The sequence below is a fragment of the Petaurus breviceps genome, unplaced genomic scaffold (genome assembly GCF_028583685.1).
Source record: "Petaurus breviceps papuanus isolate PSGF00001 unplaced genomic scaffold, PetGlider_PUasm1.0 174, whole genome shotgun sequence".
Taxonomy (NCBI): domain Eukaryota; kingdom Metazoa; phylum Chordata; class Mammalia; order Diprotodontia; family Petauridae; genus Petaurus; species Petaurus breviceps.
This window is the reverse complement of record NW_027185761.1, coordinates 31,236,922-31,257,311: the sequence shown is the minus strand read 5'-3', so window position 1 is coordinate 31,257,311 and position 20,390 is coordinate 31,236,922. Positions and strand designations below refer to the sequence as shown.

Genomic DNA, 20,390 nt, shown 5'->3' with positions numbered 1-20,390 from the left:
TAAAGTGGAACAGTTGTGATTGAGTTCCTTTTTTTCTTTTTCTCTCAATCCCCCAGTACAGTGCTCTTTAAAATAGAATGCAGAAATCCCTGTCCCTCTTCGTCCATTTGCCTGTAGCTTCACTTATTTTTGTCCTAAGTGCTACGTATCCATCAGCCATTTGCTTGTACTCTCAGTAGTTCCAGGCTAAGAGAAATTGATCATCTACCCATAGTCAAAATGTCTTATACAAATCCAGTCAAGAAGGAATAGCAAGGAAGGCAGGTGGATACTTGATCCTTTTTGGGAATGCTAGGGGAGAACCCATGAAATCTTCATTTGAATCTGCTGCTTCTATGTTGTTTTGTTTTTTTTTTAATTAGGTGGTTTTACCTTGTTTCTTTGGGCCTAGATCTGTACATTTTGATTTTCATCTCCTTTAAAAGTAAGAAATCCATGGGGCGGCCAGGTGGCTCAGCGAGTAAGAGCACCGGCGCCAGTGTTGGGACGACCTGGAGATCGAATCCCGGGCTCAGACACTCAGCACCACACCCAGAAATAACTGGCCGTGTAACCTTGAGCAAGTTACTTAACCCCGATTGCTTAAAATAAAAAAAAAAAAGTAAGAAATCCATCTTGGAAAGTACCTGCAGAAACATACTCACAGTGGGACAAAAGAACCCCCTAACTTGCAGAATCCTTGTAGGCGAGGCCTTGATAGTCTTGCTAATACCATCTCATAGAAAGACATATTTGCTAAAAGCTAAGAAGCCTCTGCAAGAGAAGTCTGAGACATGTTAACTGTCCTCAAGTACTGATGACTCTCTCTAGAACTAGGCTGGAGAGACTTGTTCTGTTTTAACCCAAGGGTCCAGAATTAGCTATAGTGTAGAACTGTCAGAGAAGGAAATTTAAGTCTTGACGTTCAGGAAAACTTCTTAGCCATTTGATTAAGTGGAAGGGATTGCTTTAGGACATGGCAGGTTTTACCTTGTTGGAGGTCTTCAAGAGGCACCTGGATGACCACTTATCAGTTATGTTTTACTAGGGATTGAATGGGATGGTTGCTGAGGTCCTTTCCAACACTGAAATTCTGTCACTCTGCGAAACTGGAGTAGTTGATATTTAATGAATCATTTTCAGCTTGGTTGTGAGAAAGCCACTTGTCTAACAAGTATACTCAGCAAGAACTTTAGAAGGCGAAAGCTTGCCTCGGCATCTAAAATGCGTTTTTAAAGGTAGCAAAAGATGATTGTGTGTGTGTGTGTGTGTGTGTGTGTGTGTGTGTATAATATGTATATAATATGAATCTAGTGTGTACTAATCTCAAAATCAGGAAGACATCGATTCAAGCCCTGACACATACTATCTTTGTAGGCCTGCACAACATAGGAAACAACCTCAAAGGAGAACAAGCAGGTGTTGAAAAAGAACCTTCTGGGCATGGGGGACTCCTTTCTTTTCTTCTCTCTGCCTCCCCCCAACCCCAAATCTACTTTTTCTCATTAACCTTTCCAGAGCACTGTGAAGCGGCTGCTAGTCCTTTTACATCCATTGCCCCATGCCATCAGAAGTCTACATTTTTCTTGTCTATTATCTTTTAAAGTGAGAAATCCAACTTTGGAAGTATCTGCCCAGTAACTGTACATGGACTTCTCTATCTTCCTTAGAGACATACTGAGGGGTTTTAAACATTTGGGACACTATGCGCTCACAGAGGCCTTGTTCAACTTCAGTCTTTGTAGTGAGAGCAAAATCTAAGAGTCTTACACTACCAAAGTTTGTAGGGATTTCTTTCCTTTTTTTTAATCCACGTTCAGTCAAAATTATCTGTGCTAATGAGAGGGTGCAGAATAGCATGTAATCTAAACATAATCTGCCCTTTGAGAAAGTAAAGGGAAATGATTACTTTTAGATCACCAAAGGTTTACCTTCCCAGTTATGATTTGTTTGGGCCTTTAAAAATTAGCATAATGTAGTAGAAGGAGCCTTAGATGACAGCTGATGGATATGTAGCACTTAGGACAAAAATAAGTGAGTCTCATATAAATTTTACAGGCAAATGGAGGAAGAGGGACAGGGATATGGCGTCTTTATTTGGACTAACTTCTAATTGAAAATGAGCATTTCCCTCCATTATGAATGTAGGCCACAGGCATTATCCGAGAAGGGGTTCATAAGTTTCACCAGGCTTCCAGAGGGGTCCAGGACACACATGAAGGAGGATTGGTTAGCCTAGTTCTCAGGCAGGTGGGAGAGATGTAGGTTGGAATCTTGCCTCCAATGTTTTATTAGCCTTTTGAACCTTAACCTCTCTGAGCCTTATCTGTACATTGGGGGTAATAATACCTTGTAGTATGTATGTCGGAGAGTTGTTTTGAGGATTAAATGAGATAACCTGGGAAGCGCTTTGTAAAACTTAAGATCTATGTGAATGTCAGCTTTTGTGATTATCACTCGCCCATCTTTGTGAATTTGGGTAACACTCTATGCTTCAGTTTTTTCTTCAGTAAAATGAGGGGATTAGATAAGGTTCCTTTTTACCTCTGTGGCATCTTCCAACTGCTACATATTACTTGATAATAGAATAATGGAGAAGTCAACATGATATTAAATATCTGCCATCAGTAATGGAGAGTTTATTTACCTATACATACTATACAAAATAGAAAAATAGATGAAGATAGAATTTATATAACTCTTAAAGATTTTCTAAGTGTTTTACAAATATTATCTCATTTGATCCTTATAATATTAGGGAGATAAAATGTTATTATGCCCATTTTACAGTTGCGGACACTGAGGCAGACAGATTAAGTAAGCACAGCTAGTATCTGAGACCAGGTTTAAACTCAGGTCTTCTTAACTCTAGGCCCAGTGCTCTATTCAATCTACTATCTACAGGGAGGTACTAATTAGTACAAATGATGAATGCTGCGAAGTGATTTCATTTATTTGAGATTCATTCATTCATTCATTCATTTATTTTCACTATTTGAAGTTCAAATAAACTAAAATATGGTCATTGGTTTCAGTCCAGTGGAAATTTGCAAGATGAATTCAAATAATGCAATCATTTCAGGGAGATCCAGTATTCATAATAATCAGAACCTAGGTATAACAGATGTAAATATGCATATGCACATACCTATAAGTGTATATGTACACACACCGATATGTAGATAGATAAAAATGTGTGAGTATATATAAATACATTTATATAAGAGATTGAGTATTTTCAGTCTTTCTTGTGGTAGATGATAGAAAAATTATATATAGATAATAGAGAACTAGAGAGGTTATAGAAAAAAGAGTTGATAGTTAGCTAGATGGATGGATAGAGATAGATGGATAGCAGACAGACAGACAGATTTGATGACTCACCAAGTAGCCCAGTGCTCAGAACCTGCCTTCTTCTCTTCCAGCTAAAAGCCGAGCTATCGCCATCCCTGTGGACTTGGACAGCCAGGTCAACAACCTGTTCCTGAAGTCACACAACATTGTGCAGAAAACTGCCATGAACTGGCGACTGTCGGCAAGAAACGCTGCTCGCCGGGACTCTGTGCTTGCCGCTTCCCGTGATTATAGGAACATCATTGAAAGATTGCAGGTGATGGTCTAGTCCCAAATATGTGCTCTTTGGGTTTGACCAAGCATATGGGATCAATCCACACTAAAATAAAGGAATTTCAAAATTGTGAGCTTTAGAAATAAAATAGCATATTGGGAGAGGAGTATGAAATCATTTAGGAAAAGACAACCTTGACTTGAGGAAGTCATCTCAGGGTACCAATTGCTTTAAAGGTTCTTAACTGGGAGTCAGAATAATCTATGTATAGCTTTCAGGGGAGGGGAAAAATGTGACATCTTTATTTTGACTGACCTCTAATTGAAAATGAGCATTTTCCTCCATTATGAATGTAGGCCGCAGGCTTTATCTGAGAAGGCGTTCATAAACTTTGTCAGGTTTCTCGAGGGGTCCAGGACACACACGGAGAACCCTTGTTTCAGAGGATTGGTTAGCCTTGTCGAGAGCACAAACCAGCTCTTGTCAGGAAGTGCAGTGATAGTAACCAAGGCATAAGGCTTTGTTTTTGTCACCCTGGGAAGGCTGTTTTATTTTCCCAGCAGTTCATAACATGTACATCACGAATGAATTTGGCATTGAGAAGAGACAGATGCTCCTCACTGATTCTCTGACTCCCAGGTTGTTGGCTAGGCCCTTCCAGAAGATCTGTTAACTTCTTCCCAAGCAGAGACTCTCATATACGAAACTCATGCTTTGGGACTCCAAGTGGCACCTTTAGGTTAATCCAGTTGGGTAATGTTGGGTTGCTTTGAGCAAGTCACTTCCCCTTTCAATTCTCAGTTTCCTTGTGGATAAAATGACAATTGGTCAGTCTAGCTTTCAGCTCGTGAATTATGATTGGGTGCATTACTCAGTAGATTATCAGAGCGACTTCTTGAGGGGTCTCCACTGACAGTGAGATGGAAGTCCTCCATGAATCTGGCTGGGTTGGTAAATACCACTTAATGTGGTGGACATTGATAGGTAGGTTTCAGATTGTTTTATGAGGTGTTTGCTCTAGTCATTATGTTTTGGAGGATGTGCTGTCAGCACGATCTGGGTTCTTGCGAGAATTCTCCTAGATCCGCAGAAGTCTGGAGGCATTCTGGATGGAAGTCACTGGATTCTGCCGAGCATCACGAGACAGTGTTGTGTAGTCACTGAATTGACTTTCTGTCCCAGTTGAGTGGCTGCCTAGTTTGTTTTGCTTGTCCAAATGGAATAATTACATTGTTCCTTAAGGCCCTTTCCATGCACGATCTCATTAAGCTTCACAGCAACCTCAGGAGGGCAGGTATGGAAGAAACTGTTCTACTCATTTTCCCCTTGGAAAAACAGGCTCAGAGAGATTAAACCATGCCTGCTGCTCTTGTCATTCAGTCTTGTCTGACTCTTTGTGACCCCAATTTGGCAAAGATACTGGAGTGATTTTGCCATTCTCTTCTCCAACTCATTTTATAGATGAGGAAACTGAGGCAAACAGGGTTAAGTGACTTGCCCAGGGTCACACCACTAGTAAGGGTCTGAAGCTAGATTTGAACTCAGGAACTTCCTGACCCCAGCCCCAGCACTCTGTTCACTATATATAGCATCACCTAGTTCATGCCAAAGGTAGCATTTGACCGCAGGCCTTCCTGACTTCCAAGTACTACAGACTAAACACCATGCCTCATAGCCTCTGGAAAACCTTCGTAGCTAAATAAGCAGATTTGATATTACTCTGGCTTAAATGCATATAAAACTCTGTGTGTGTGTTTTCCTCAGAAATGAGTGCCTGAGGGCTTTCCTCTTGCAAAGACTGAGCCTAGAGTCTGTTTTCTGTTTAGTACAGTCTGTACTTGTCCTAGCCATGCCGGCTTTAGGTTGGTCCTAAGTCACCATCCTGTGAGAGACGTGCCCACTGGTGGAATGCATCCCTTCATCTGTTCTCTGCTATTTGCCTCTCACATATTCTTTGCGATGTTTGACTTAGCTGCCCTTTCACATTTTTCTCTGTTTTCCTTTCCTACAGCAGTGTGTTTTGTATTTGAAGACCATCATGCTATCAGGGTACATCTATTTAGCATGTTGATACAGCATGTTCATTCGTTTGTGTTTTCATGTAACCGTAATACGGAATGCTTTGTTGGCCTAAAAGACTCCGTTTCCTCGAAAGGAGGGGTGGTGGGAAGTTTGTGCTTTAAAGACTAGTGCTTCCCATGAGGATGGAGGGGGGGAAGAAGCGGTCATTTTAGAAGTATGATCCATGAGTTAGTTGATGGTGCAGAGTCATAGTATGCCAGACTGCTTATGGATGGACCCAACTTCTCAGGATGCCAGAGGTTAGCCACCACACTTTGCCATTAACGCTACTTGCTGGCACCTTCCAGGATATAGTATCCGCATTAGAAGACCGTTTGCGGCCCCTCGTCCAGGCAGAGTTGTCCGTGCTCGTGGACGTCCTCCATCGACCAGAGCTGCTTTTCCCAGAGAACACAGATGCCCGAAGAAAATGTGAAAGTGGAGGCTTTATCTGCAAGTAAGTTCCTTGTGTCTCAGGGGCAATGTGAGTGCTACTCCCCTGTGAGATCTGCCAAGAATGCCCATGGGGGCCTGCTGTGGGAAAAGCCTAATTCAAGAGCCCTCGAAATGTATCATGGAAAGCAGTGTAGCCTTTGCCTTGAACATGGTGATAGCTTTTATCTGTGGCCACCTTAAAACAAGATTGGGAGAACTGAATGGGGAGTTAGGGCAAGCCCTATTGGTTGAAACCAATTGGGGCAATTTGCTGCTAATTTTAGTGGCAAACTTTTACTTGCTCATTGTACCTCCCTGTTGTCCCATTACTTTTTAGTATCTCTTTGTCACAGACATAAGCTGTAGGAGAATCCTAGGAATGCAAATGCTAATAGCTAGATTTTTGTGTTCACTGAATGCTTTTCTTCCCACCTATTCCCACCTCCTTAATAGGAAGGAGAGTATTTTGGACAAGGGACAAGTGTACATTTGCCACGTTCAGTCAAGCAACAGACATTTATTACCTGCCATTTGTGGCACTGGGCTAGACTCTGGGAATTTTTTTTTCCATCATTTCAGTGGCATAGGGAATTATTGGTGAAGAACTTTCTCCATCATGTGTAGATTGGCCGCTGCAAGTTATAGTCTTAGAGTGGAGTTGCCTGCGGTTCTCAGGACTTAAGTGACTTGCTCAGAGTCCCACAGCCAGTAGGAGTAGGCGGTCACACCTGAATGCCTTTGTCTTCTTCACTCCAAGGCAAGACCTTTATCCACCACCCCACACCACCTCTCAGATCTTGGGCTCTGGAAATGCAGAGACAGATATAGAAGCGTCCCTGCCCTCACGGAGCTTACATCTTGTCAGGGAAACAATAAATACCCAGAGCCTCGTTATGGGATTCCTTACTTTACCTGTTTAATTCAAGCAGCAATCTGTGACGTGACTCATCCTGTCCTCTAAATCATCTTGTTTAAATGAATTTTAGTGGATTACTTTTCCTGCTTATAAAACATACCTTGTTAACCACTTTAAGCAAAAAGACAGCATTTTCTTTACTGTTGTAGAGAAAGGGGTCAGCACCTGCAGCAGTATATGGTATACAGCAGGCATATAATAAATACCAGAGAACGAAAGCATTCGGGCTTGACTTAGGATGCCATCTGGAGCCTTATTGGTGTTCTCCCCCTCTGCCAGCAGGTGTCGCTTTTGAGATGCAGATGGGCTGGCAGGCCAGCCAGTGGCTTCTGGGACCTGCTGAGTGCAGGGCATCGGGTCCGGGCTTCCTGGCCCTGCATCCAGTTATCCTGAGATGCTGAGAAACTATTGCACTTGAAAGACTGGCAGCAAATCAAACCATTACTTTTCCTCCCCTTTTCAGATTAATAAAACACACTAAACAGCTGCTGGAAGAGAATGAAGAAAAACTTTGTATCAAAGTGTTACAGACCCTCAGGGAAATGATGACCAAAGACAGAGGCTATGGAGAAAAGGTATTGGGCATTTATTTTCATTCAGCAGCGTTTCACCATTAAATTAAGGGGAGGTGAAAAGGGGGGACGGGAGGAAGAAAGGGAATTCTGCCTTATCCTAAATTGCAAGTATTGACTGTTTATTTTTTTTTTTAATAAAAATAAAACTTTTCCCTAAAATTTATTGTGGGAAATAACTTGGGAGTCTCTAATTTTTGGTTTGAACTCACACAACAGCTTTCCAGTACGCTTTCTAGAATATGATTTTCTCCTGTGTGAGCCTCTAATACACTAGTCATACTCAGACCTCTTCTCATAGGCCGTTCACTTCATGATATCACATTCCTTTCAGAGTAAATAATTATCCAAATTTTGCATGTCTTGCTTTTAGCTTATGTTTAGCTTAAATTCCAAATGAAAAAAGTGTGTGTATGTGGGTGTGTGGGCATAGAGGGGAGAGAGAGACAAATAGAAGCATGTATGAATATGTATCTGTGTACATGCGTGTGTGGAGGTGTGTGGGTATTTATGCATGAATGTTAGGTTCCAAATAGAAAACTTAGATTTCTTATTGGTGAATTGTCTTTCTGATTATCAGAAGGCCTTTGATTTAAAAATTGATTTTAAAGACACCTTGCTAATTTAGTCTGACTGTAAGGGCTAGAAGACCATTCAGAATCCTTGATATTGACTAAATACCCATAGTGTCCTGGGAACTGTTCACTTCCTGCCCATCTCCACAGAAAACAAAACAAAGTCAGTCTTGTATCCCTCCCACCCCACACCTTCCAACTTCCCCCCGCAAAAAAAAAAAAAATGTCTTTACAAATAACAGAACTAAACCTCATTAATGCTTCTCCATGTCTTCCCTGGGAATTGCAGTTTTCAGTCATTGTTTCAGCCTCATTTTGGCAGATTTAATAGGGACCATCCGTTATTCTGAGATTACCATACCTTAGCAAAATATGCTACAACTCATTTACTCAGTGGAGTGATGATGTCCTAAGGCTTGAATCTGAGCTGTGCTTGTCAAAATAAATGTCATCAGATACAACGGAACTTTTACTGCCTTTTATTGTAAGTTTTAGTGCTTATTGTTAGTCAAAGGGAGGCCTCAAATCCGCAGGAAAGACGAGTGTATTCGCCAAATTTCTAGAAGGACGGGGGAAAGAAGTTGTCACTTTTACCCTTTATAACTTTGCATGGTTTAGAGCTACCAAAGCCAAAGGAGGATTTGAAAATGTTTCACACAAAATGACCAAAATACTATAAAGTGGAATAAATAGTATCATGAAAGGGGACCCTTTTAAATGCTCAGTCGCACAGTAGGCTTCCCAAGAAACATTTGACACCTTGTGAGAAATGACGTCCAACCAGCTCGTGAGGCATACATGTGTACTCACAGATTTGCCTTGACTTAAGATAGACTGACTAAGAAAGTACGGAGTTCATATTAATTAATAATTACATTCCTTACATAAAGATTCAAACGTATTTTTTTTTAATTCAAGCTGCTCTAATGGATTTAAGATTGGATTAGTTTTATAGGAAATTCCTCAGGAATGGATTTGTCTTATAAAGTGAGGAATCTAGGATATTTATATAAATGACCCTAACGCTCTTTAAAGTTTGACCTATCAGTGGAGTCTGTTTTAGAATAAAAACCGTTTTCTACATTTCAGTCAGTCAACAGACATTTATTAAATTATTAGTGTATGTCAGGCATTGAGTTCTGTACATTACAGACTATTCCTGTCAGCTGGCAAATTGGACAGATTACTAATTAGAGAGGCAGAGTGGTTTGGTAGATAGAGGGCAGCCTTTGGAATCAGATGACACAGGTTCATATCCTTCCTCTGGTCCTAACTACCTGCGTGGCTTTTGGAAAGGCTCTCTCGCCCTCTTTGGGTCCAGGCTCTTTACCATTTGAAATGAGAGGGAGGAAGCAGGTGACCTCACTCCCAAATGGGGTCCTGGAGAGGCAGACACGACTGACCAACATCATTTAAAGTAAACTTCCTCATGGGAAGTACTTTGGAGATGACCTTGATGTTATTATTATCCTCATTTCATATATGAAGAAACTGAGTCTGAGAAGGTGAAGTGATTTCCTGGGGTCACACAGCTGCTAAATGTCTAAGGCACCATCATCACTTGAATCTTCCTGACTCCTAAATCCATCATTCTACATTTTGCAAACTAGTTCATTAATACATTATATTTATTAAATTACTTTAAATTTTTTAGAAAGTAGAACTCCTGGACTCCATGTCTTTGTCCATCAGCATTAATGCAAAGCTTTTGTGATCATCTAGATGTCCACTACTTTCCGCTCCCACTAATTCCATTAATTCCCATTAATTACAAAGGGTTGACATTTGTATTCATCCAGAAATAGATGGCAACTATGATATGTGATAAGATCTTGCTTATTTTCATGCCTGACGAAGGAGAAAAGACACAGCTAACTGAAAGAGAAAGAGAGGCTCTTGGCCCACGTGGATCCATTTATTGAATTTCTGAGCCAAAAGCGATGATCTTATGAGATTAAAGATCATCTAGTACAATTTAGGGACAGTAGAAAAGGAATTATTGTGCCCACCTGATTTTTCTTGGCTCCCATAAGAGTAGAAATTGCATTCCCTTTGATTCTGGTGGGTTCACCATGGCTAAGACATCTTTTTTATTGAAATTAAATCATCTCCGAGAAGCAGATGAAAAGACCTCAGTGCCATGGCAGACATTCTAGGAGGTACTGGCAGCTCGCACCTCTCATACCAATAACAAACAGATAATAGCATTTCTTGTCCCTTGTAAGTGTAACAAACATTTTAGTGTTTGGAAAATTCTACTTTTCTCATCATATTCACTTTATTAAGGGAACAAAGCAAAAAGCCTGGACAGCTTCACTTCCTGTCATGTGACCCACCTCCCCATATTTATTGATTGTGCCCCTCCATGCCCATGATCTAAAATGATGCCTGAAAGAAAAGAGTCTTTTGTAACCAGACATCTGAAAGTCAGGTCAGTTCAGCACACATTTATTAATTGTCTGCTATATGTCTGACACCGTGCTGGGTGCTGGGGATATGAAAACAAAAAATGAGAACGTTTCCTGACCTCAAGTAGCCTATGTTCTGCTGGAGACAGTTTCTGCCTTTGTAATCGATAGGGAACATTCAGGCCTCATAACAACATCCCAAGAGGAAACCTAATTGTTATAAGGTATATATGATGAACCTATTTAACATAGCCGGAATTGTAAAAGTTACATGATAGCATTTCGCCTAAGTTTGTACTAAAAAATAAAATAAATAAATCGAAAGGCAAAGAAGTGTATTACAAAAGAAGTGTATCTAAGTATTATGGAATTCATGTAAAGTACATTTCTTCTCTTGAAGAGAACAACTTTCAGCTGTTGTCTACAGGAAGTAGTGGGGTTCCCATGTGCCCAAATTACAGTGATTACTAAATCTTCCTTTTTTCCCCAGCTGAGTAAGACATTTGTATTTCTGGCTCCCAGGTTTCTGTTAGGAACTTAGAAGTTAACATGGAGTCTGTTCACATAAAACCCTTTTATAATTTTTAATGAAGACCACTGCTGTCAGTTCTCTTCCATTTATTCTTTAAACGGAATTCACTGTTGTAGCAGCTGAGGAATGGAAGGAATCTTCCTCCTTTTGACTATTTAATCTCCTTAACTCTTCACCATCTCAACAGTATTTTTTGATTTTAACCTGAACAATCTTTCCCTCTTAAACCCAGCAGTTGAGTTGGATTTGGAATCTCTGGGCCTGGGATGCAGTCATCCCATTATTTTCCAGGTGACCCCATGAAAATTGAATGGTCTCCTATAGAGACTTGATGGCTTGTGTCCAGCGTGTGTCACTGTTCAGTTTGGGTTGCAGTAGTTTTGTTAAGATTGAAACTGAGAGGTTCTCCTCCTCCCAAGTTGACCTGTGTTGTCTGCCTTTCTGCTCCCATGCCATCTGAAAAGATGACGTTATTAATTGGGGAATTCTCCCTGGCCCACAGTTCTGTGCACATTTTAGCCAACTCGAAAGCCACAGGGTGGAGTTCTTAGAACTTGGTTGGGCTATCGATGTGGTTTGACACTCGGCATGTGAACAAAGCATGACTGCATCCTGTCTGTTTTGTTCCCTGGCAGAATGTTTCTAGCAGAGCTGATGTCACTGAGTAGGGTGACAGCATTGTGAACCTGGTTGGGGCTTCCATGACAGTTACAACAATTTTACAGCACTGTGTTTTAACCTATGACAATCTCTAATAGTGCCTAGAACTTGAATTGACTTATACTTAATATTCCTAATGTTTATTTTCCTCCCCCTCCCTTTTTTTTCTTTTTCAGCTGATTTCCATTGATGAATCGGATAATACTGAGGTCCTCCTTTCTCTTTTAAATGTCCCATAGTGGTGTTTCCATGCCCTTTTCCAAGTTGCCCCATGACTTGTCTGTCCTGTAGTCTCCCTTGTGTTTAACATTTTATCTTGTCTGCTTTGCCCATGGGAGTGAGTCCTAGTGTATCATGTGTCTTCTTCATGGGCATTTTTCATGACCGGCTTGTGTGCCATGTGTAGGAAAATAGTTTTTGTGTCAGTGTGGAGAAAGCTTTTTGAAGCTGGGGTATTGTTTTCCTTACTGCTCAAACATGAAGCTAAATTTCTTGGTAATACTGGCCATGCAGTTGTGGAAGAAAATCTTCATTTTTGAGAACAGCATCGAAGTGAAATGACTTTATTTTTATAAAAAAGCATTAAACATAAAGTTCTGTAAACACTCTTGGCCTTAGTCTGAGGTTCAAAGGGAAAGTAATAATGATAATAGATAGCATTTGGCACTATGCTAAGCATTTTACAATTATTATATCATTTGATCTCCACTTTCTTGAGAAAGGGTAATTAACCAAGAGAGAAAAGTGGCATTACAACATTGTAAGAAAATAGGGCACCGGAGGAATGGACGTTAACTTGAGAGTTACTTCTGCTTTGTCTCTAAATAATGGGACACAAATCTCAGAGTGTGAGTGTTAGAAGTGGAAGATTTATAGCTGGAACTTTTTCCAAGGAATTGCAGTGACCCCCATTCTGAGAAAACACATTATCTATAGATTTCTATACACAGATGGAACCCCTCCCAAATTCCTGATAATTTGGATTAACTCGCAGAGTGATACTGGAGAAGGGTAGTCAGTTTTGGACAGAATTCTGATTATAGATTGGATTCATGAACTAACACTTAAAAAAACAAAACAAAACAAAAAATCCTTTGAATATTTGGGGGAATGTTATTTTTTCACGTTAATCAGATGGTATGGATGTAAGTTATTTATCCCAGATAAAAAATCTTTTGTTTTATTTGGAAATTAAGCTATATTTGCAAGGAGTCAGTTTGGAAAGGCTAAAAATGGGTTTTTATCAGTATTTTTTTTATTGTTTCAGAAAACTAATAGTTATAGAAATGTAGCTATCCTTTTATGGGAAAATAATTAAAATACAATTTGAATAAGGAATTACTCCCCCCCACCCCCCAAATAGATTGGGATATTTTCTTCACTGGTGCTGTGATACCTACTTCCTCAGAAATCAGAAGTGCTAAGAAATGACCAGACCAATTTAAGGAGAATGACACTTAGGATTACAGAATTTTCAAGCTAGAATGAGTCTTAGGATGCCAGCTGATTTCCTCCTTTTGTATTGCATATGAGAAAATCAAGGGCCAGAGAGGGGCCGTGATTTATTTACCCTCAGCCATATATCTTGTTAGTGGCAGAGTCAAGGTCCCCATATTCCAAATTCAATTCTCTTTCTTCTATACACTATTCATTAATAACCTTAATTTCTGATATTGTATACATTTGATCTAAGGGCCACATCTTTTGGGCATGGGGAGACATAGAGAATTCAGAGTGGGGAAGGAAGAATAGTGAAATGATTTCAGTTTATTTCCTTTGCTGGCATTTATCTTTCTACTTTACCTTCCTTTTTTGGGGGGATGGTAATAGTGTGTGGGGGGGAGAATGGCCCCCAAAACAACCTGATCTGAAATGTTGGTGGCCTTTGGTTCCGTCTTTGTCTGAAGGATATAAGAACCTTGGTGAGTTTAATTTATCTGTTGAAAGTTCAAACTCTGTTTTGAATTTCAAATGAGGCCATAAAATGAGAACTTTCACCAGTCTTAGCCTGTAATGCCCTGCTGTGGACCAGAGCAGATCAGCTGAAGTGTGGGATCACTCAATATAGAATTTGGTCTGCTGGCTGGGACTTTATGACTCCTTCATGGAACGATTCCATGGCTATAGCAGGTGTGTCTATAAATACACAGTAGGAAATGGAATACTGTCTGTTTATGAAAAGAGCATAATCTGGCAAGGCTTTGAATTCTTTGTAAATTCCCAGAGGAAGCAGTGGTGGTTCCCTTTTCATTGTTACCACTAGCAACTGTCAAAGCCTGGTAAGGCATAGAAAACAAGGCCCCACTTCTCCAGGCCTTTGCAGTGTCTGTTGGCTATGCATCAGCGTGTCTGGTTGGCAGTCATCATCTTTGTCTGTTTTGAAGGTGATCATAGTATCTGTGAATTTCTTTCTCCTCCTTTAGAGAGGAAAAGGAGGGCAGGGAATAGAGCTCTGGGTTCACCTGAGAGAGATGAGGTTTGTGTACTTCAGAAATCTACTAAGTTCATCCTGTCTCAGGATGGAATGAAGGACCCAACCCCAAATTGTAAAGAAATATGCCAAACTCAGATTAAATAATAAAGGCAAAAAACCAACAGCAATTCTTCAACGACAGTGAAAGTCTTCTTCTGACTGGTGACCAAAGTGATTCCCATCAGGAATTATCTGAGTAAGGAGTGCCGTCCCCTTGTCTCAAAGCTGGGATAGATAGAGGATATAGACTTAGAAAATCGTAGACCATTCCAAGCAATTTTGAATGCTTTTGTAACAACAAGGTGAATTGAGGACAGGGGAATAGATTTTCTACAACAAAAGTGCATGCTGGAGGGCCCTTTCAACTATGTTCTGGAATAAAGCTTCTTTCAAACCCAACCAAAATAGGTTTCTCAAATAAAAGAAGGGATGGGTAGATCTCCACTCTCCTTACCATCACCTTCAAAAGAAAAGAAGAGAAAGAGAAAACCAGTGAGCATTACTTTTCTGTGGAGCCTGTTGTGTCAGTAGAGAGGTGGGTCACTCATTTGAAGCGTTCTTCCTAGCTTCAGCTGAAAAGTTCATGCAGTTTTCTCTTCAGAAGGAAAATTCCTTGGCCTTTATGGCCTCAGCTGGAGCCATCACATTTTGGACTAGAATTAACCTCCTGTGACCCAGTGAAATACTGGAAAATGGGACGGAACTATGTCCCCTAGAGTCTGGCCAAAAGCATCATTAGGAAACTTGAGAAATAAGAGAGAACACTTTTTTTCAGTGTTTCCTTTTTTTTGTTGTACCATGTTTTTGTCACTAAGGACATTTAACTAAAAAAATATTTCTTGGGGAGAAGATAGTGGGGATTTTTTGTTTTATTTTTAAAGTGAGCTTATCTCAGTATTCCTTACCTGAAAAAAAAAGATTTACTGGCATTGAATCTCATTTTCCTGTGCAATAAATAGAAATCTTTAGCAAATAGATGCAAAAGTACTTTATCATCTGGAAAGCAGTAAGGTATGGCCAATTGCTAGTATGAGCTGATAGTTACGACTTCAGGTGAGGGTGAGGGGAAATAAAAGTTCCTGTAACACAAGTCTGGTTTCCATGTATTATTCCTTTGCTTGGAAACTAAGCAAAAGGGTGTGTAGGAAGGAGATGAGTGATGTCCTTCTAGTGCACAGTGTGCATCCATCCATCAATCTTGAAAATAATGCAATTCAGTTCAACAAGTAATTATTACATGCCTAGTACAAGCCAAGGACTGTGCTTAGCACCAGGAATAATAAGATAAAGATGATCAATTAGCCCTCACCCTCAAGATTCTAATGCAGGAAAACAACATCTATATATATATAAATAAATACAAAATATATAGAGGATCATGATGGAGCAAACAATGGGGAGGGGTGGGAGGTCATGGAGAATCAGGGACGGCCTCTTATAGGAGCTGGTACTTGACCTGAGCCTTGAAGAGAGATCAGGGTTCCAAGAGGCAGGAAAAAGAAGGACTTTTCCATAGCCACAGAATCATAGAATTTTCTTATTTGAAAGACCATCCAACACCATCCAGTCCAACCATACCTGATCGAGCATCTTTTCTATGCCATCCACAGAAGAGTGGCCAATCTAGCCTTGGAGGTAGCCCATCCCACTTTGGGAGAGTTCAAATCGTGGGGAAGATTTTCCTTCCATTGTGCCAAAGTTTGCCTCTCTGCAACTTCCCCTCAGTGTTCCTAGTTCTTTCTCCTGGGACCAATTAGAGCAAGTCTTGGGATCATAGAATCAATTACAGGGATCTCAGAGGCCATTGAGTCTCTTCTCTCTACCATAAGATAGCCCTTTATATACTTGAAGACACCAATCATACCCTCATGAGTCTTCTCATCTCTCACCTAACTATTTCTAGTTCCTTCATCTTCTCTTAATATTATATGAATTGAAGGAGGGATTTGCTGCTCCTGGCTGCCCTCCTATGGATACTTTTCCCAGTTTATCAATGACCTCCCTAAAACGTGATGAATAATCATTTTTTCTCAATTAGCACGGTATCTTCTCTCTGGCTTCCTAGCCCCAAACTAGCAGCTAAGTTAGCTCCTCATGTTGGAGAAGAGAAACTAAATCCATCACCATCCACAGTTGCTTTTGGCCTGGAACCAAACCCAATTCCCCCCTGCCTGTTTCTGGTGCTGAGAGATCCTGAGTTCCCAGCATCCTGTCTGTGCTGCAGGGAAAGTCATGAGACTGAAGGTGAGGTTTGTAAATCCCAGAAAAAGAAATGAGAGCCATCCAGAGTTGGGAAGGAGTGTTGCTTAAGGAGGGTCAGGAGGAAAGAGAGAAGCATTAAATTCCTTCGCCTTCAGGGGGAGTTCTCAGGACGTTCAGCATAAGGCAGAGATGTCCTACTTTTTTTACATTGCAGCGGACTGTTCTCTTGGGCACTTGCCAACATTCAGGCAGGTCTTACATAAGAGCTGCCTTTTTTTTTTCCTGGAATTTAGGCTTACTGCTGATGTGTGACCTTCAGCAGTAATTGCCAATAAATGGAGTAGGGCTGTTTACTGTTAGATACCGGCAACCACAGAGAAGATGGAGCTAAGAGAGGGCACAGGACTAGTTGGCTGGTGGAGATTGTTTGTTGGTTTGTTTGTTTGTTTGTTTGGAAGGCAGTGACTGAACGCATACAGTTTAGTCCAAACTTCTGCTAATTCTGCATTTCATAACTGAATCCCAGTGAAACGATTGCTGATCTATAAAACAGAACATCTAATCCATCTAAGCAGAGCATTCTTTATTCTATTTAAGTCAGTGCTAATTTTCTCTAGAGTTGTTTCTGAGTAGTTGGAGGCTCCCCCTCCTTTTTTTCTTTTCATTAATGCTTATGCCTCTTACCTTCTTCCCTAACCAGAATATAGTTAGCAAACAATTCTGTGTTAGTAGACAGGGGAATCGCAGTCTGTTTTCGGTGAAATGCCATATTACATCAATTTTAGCCCTTTTTTTTTTAAAAGAAAAAGAATAAGCTTTCTGTTCCATTTATGTGGGCTTTCCATGGCTGATGAATAGCAGGACACAGGAAAAGGTATCTGCAAAACCATTCAGTATCTCCCCCCCGCCCACCGCCACCCCTCCAGCCTTCTATTTGAGGTTATGAGTGGGTGAAAGAGGAACTGAAAAACGGATTCAAAAGGATTGGCACAGTGAACTCCTTTAGTGACGCGTTCATGATGAGCAGTTAGAAAATGGCATTGCCCTAACTAAATGGAATTTAGGGCTCTTTGGGGATTGTGGTTGTCAGTCAGGAAAATCCTAGGGAGGTGAAGACAGGGATTGATTGGCAACAAGAGGAGAAAATTCAATCTTCTCATTGTTGCTATGCCAGGACTGGAAACAGAAATTCTAGAAAATGTGTGACCTGCTGTTTATTTTTTTTAAAGAAGGACTACCAACTTGTCCCTTAATGGTCAGAATAAATGTCTTGACAATGTCCTTCCTGCATGGTACTTCTGTGACTATGGGAGTGCATGGAGATAGCAAACATCTATATGTGTTAGCCCTGTCGTTCTTCATGATAGCTAATACTAGTTAGCATTTATATAGCACCTTAAGAGTTGCAAAGCACTTTACATATATTTAATCCCCACTGCAGCCCTAGGAGGTAGATGCTATTATTAGCCCCATTCTACAGATGAGGAAATGGAGGCAGACAGAGGTTAAGTGGTTTTCCCAGGATCACACACTTAGGATTTTAACTCAGGTCCTCCTGACTTCAGGTTCAGCTTGATCACCTGGTTGCCTCTTTAGTGGATGGAGATATGGTCTAGAAGACAAGGAGACAGGGAGATCTGCATTCAAGTCCATGCTCCTGATGCATATTGAAGCTGAGACCTTGGGCAAGTCACTTAGCCTCTCAATGTTCCAGGCAGCTAAGATTGTAGATTGTGGAGAAGGTACTGATTTGGGTTCATAGATCATTCACTTAAGCAGTGCAATCACAGATCTGGTGTAAAGTATGCTGCTAGTAGAGATGAAAACATATAGCAATTTAGATTCAGAATATTTGATTTGAAAGGGGAAAGGGATCCACATTTATATCATGCCTACTATGTGCCAAGCATTAAGCTAAGCACTTTACAGATATGTCATTTGATCTTCACAGTGACCCTAGGAGGTAGGTAGCATTATCATCTCCATTCTCCAGGAGGCAGGCTGCATGCAGTTAAATGACTTACCAGATTCACACAATTAGTTGTGTCAGTCACTAAGCATTTATGAAGAGCCTGTTGTGTTCCAGGCACTTTGCTAAGATACAAACAGAAGCAAAATATAATCCCTGCCCTTATGGACCATCCAATCTAATGTCTAAGGATAGATTTGAACTGAAATCTTCCTAATTCTTGTCCCAGTACTCTTTCTGCTGTGCCTTCCAGCTGCCGTTAAGGGACCTTAATTCAATGAATTACGATTCTCCTTGCACTTCTTGCACTGCTTGTATTTTTTTCTTCATCTAGATGACCAGATTTTATTGCTTTTGGTCAAAGATCATTGCTAGACTTATGTTCTAGAGAGTAGATAGAAGCCGAGTTGTCAAATAGACTCTGAAGATCAAAGCAGAAGAAATTAAGTTTATTGGGAGACGAGCACATCACACTTTAGAGTTGATTTCATGAGAACAGTCATCTGGTAAATTGTAGTCATTTGGTCTAATCAATTCACAGCAAGCATTTATTAAGCACTTTCTATTTACAAGGCTGTCCTAGCCACTGAGAATATAAAGACACATAAAAACAATTTTTAACTTTATGGAGTTTACATTTTATTGGTATAATAACAGTTAAGCAGGTAAGTGCAGTATCATTTAGGGAGGGATCAGCGAAGGCTTGTTGGAGGTCCCTGAGTTGAACCTAAAAGGGAGCTAACGGTTCTAGAAAGTGGAGGTAAGAAAAGAATGCTAGGTATAGATGATAGTAGCTTGTACAAAGGCACACAAATGGGAGATGAACTGATGAATCTTGGGCTAGCAAGTAGACCTGTTTGCCTCTTACGTAGAGATAGAAAGTATCAGGAGAGGTAGTTTGGTATTCGAGTCTAGCAAAGAGATGAGTTTTTATTTTGTCTTAAGGTAATGAATGAATAAAAAGCTACTCAAACTTTTATATATATAGCAAGGAAGTGCCATGGATAAACTCATGCTTTAGGAAAATGATTTTGGCAAGTTCTAGAACTTGAACTCTGAGATCAACAGATATTTGACCTTGAATCTATAATGAGACCTGTGCAACCAGTGAAATCTAAATCCATTTACAAATTGAAACTCAAGTCATTATGGCCTTAACCAAGGTAGACCTATAATTAACAAATTAGTTGTCAACAGATAGTTCAGAAATTAGCTTTTCCTCTCTGAAAACCACACAAATGTGGTTTTCATTTTATTTTGTTTCTCGAATTTGTAGTAAAATCTACCAATCTCAACGAAAACAAAGGAAAACCCTCCAAATATACACATATAATGCAAATTACTTACATTTTTTAAATGCATCTTTTAACAAACTGGTAATTATTCTGGTTCCTTTACAAGAAAAGGGTTTTTGGTCCTTGCAAATCTGAGCTTATTTACTGCCTTGCATGACCTTGGGCAAGTGACCCACCTTCTCTGAACTTCTGTTACCTCATCTGTTAATCGAAAGTGTTGAACTAGATGTTTTCTGCAGTATCTTCTAGCTGCAAGTCTTTAAGGGAGTTGGATGGTTGTCTCAGAGGACATCCTCATTGTACAACCACTTTTCTTGAGCTACATGCTACAGCAGACCAAAATGGGGGAGTATTGCTTTGGTAGCTCAAGTTACCAGTGTGTATCCTGGTTTCAGGGAAAAAAGACCATTCCTAGTTAGCTTAGTTGTTGGTGCACTGTGCTAATGAGGGCAAGGTCACGAGTCTAGTTCCAGTGTGGGCCATTTGTCTTGGCGTTGCGCCCCAGTTGCAGGCTGTGCCCTGAGCACACAAACAGCCAAGTCATAGATGCATGCCTTTGGTCAGAAGGCGATAGGGTGAGATGCAACGATGATTGGGTCAGCTGTAATCTGATGCTCCTGGAAAAATAACAAAACACATATTCTGCTAATGACGTTATTAGCCAGTATCTACATTTATGTGCTGACAGTTTTCACCAACACTAGCATCCCTTTTTCATACCCATCTCGGGCATCTCCTTTTGCCT

General features: G+C 40.4%; 1 protein-coding gene across 1 annotated transcript in view; it reads left to right on the top strand.

Annotated features, from left to right (window-relative positions):
• ITPR1 (inositol 1,4,5-trisphosphate receptor type 1) overlaps positions 1-20,390 on the top strand; it is a 393,216-nt gene that overhangs the window by 216,499 nt on the left and 156,327 nt on the right. The window contains exons 37-40 of the mRNA XM_069084059.1: positions 3,405-3,589; positions 5,917-6,065; positions 7,423-7,534; positions 11,883-11,915. Coding sequence (XP_068940160.1) covers positions 3,405-3,589; positions 5,917-6,065; positions 7,423-7,534; positions 11,883-11,915 — 479 coding nt within the window. The remainder of the gene's footprint in view (positions 1-3,404; positions 3,590-5,916; positions 6,066-7,422; positions 7,535-11,882; positions 11,916-20,390) is intronic.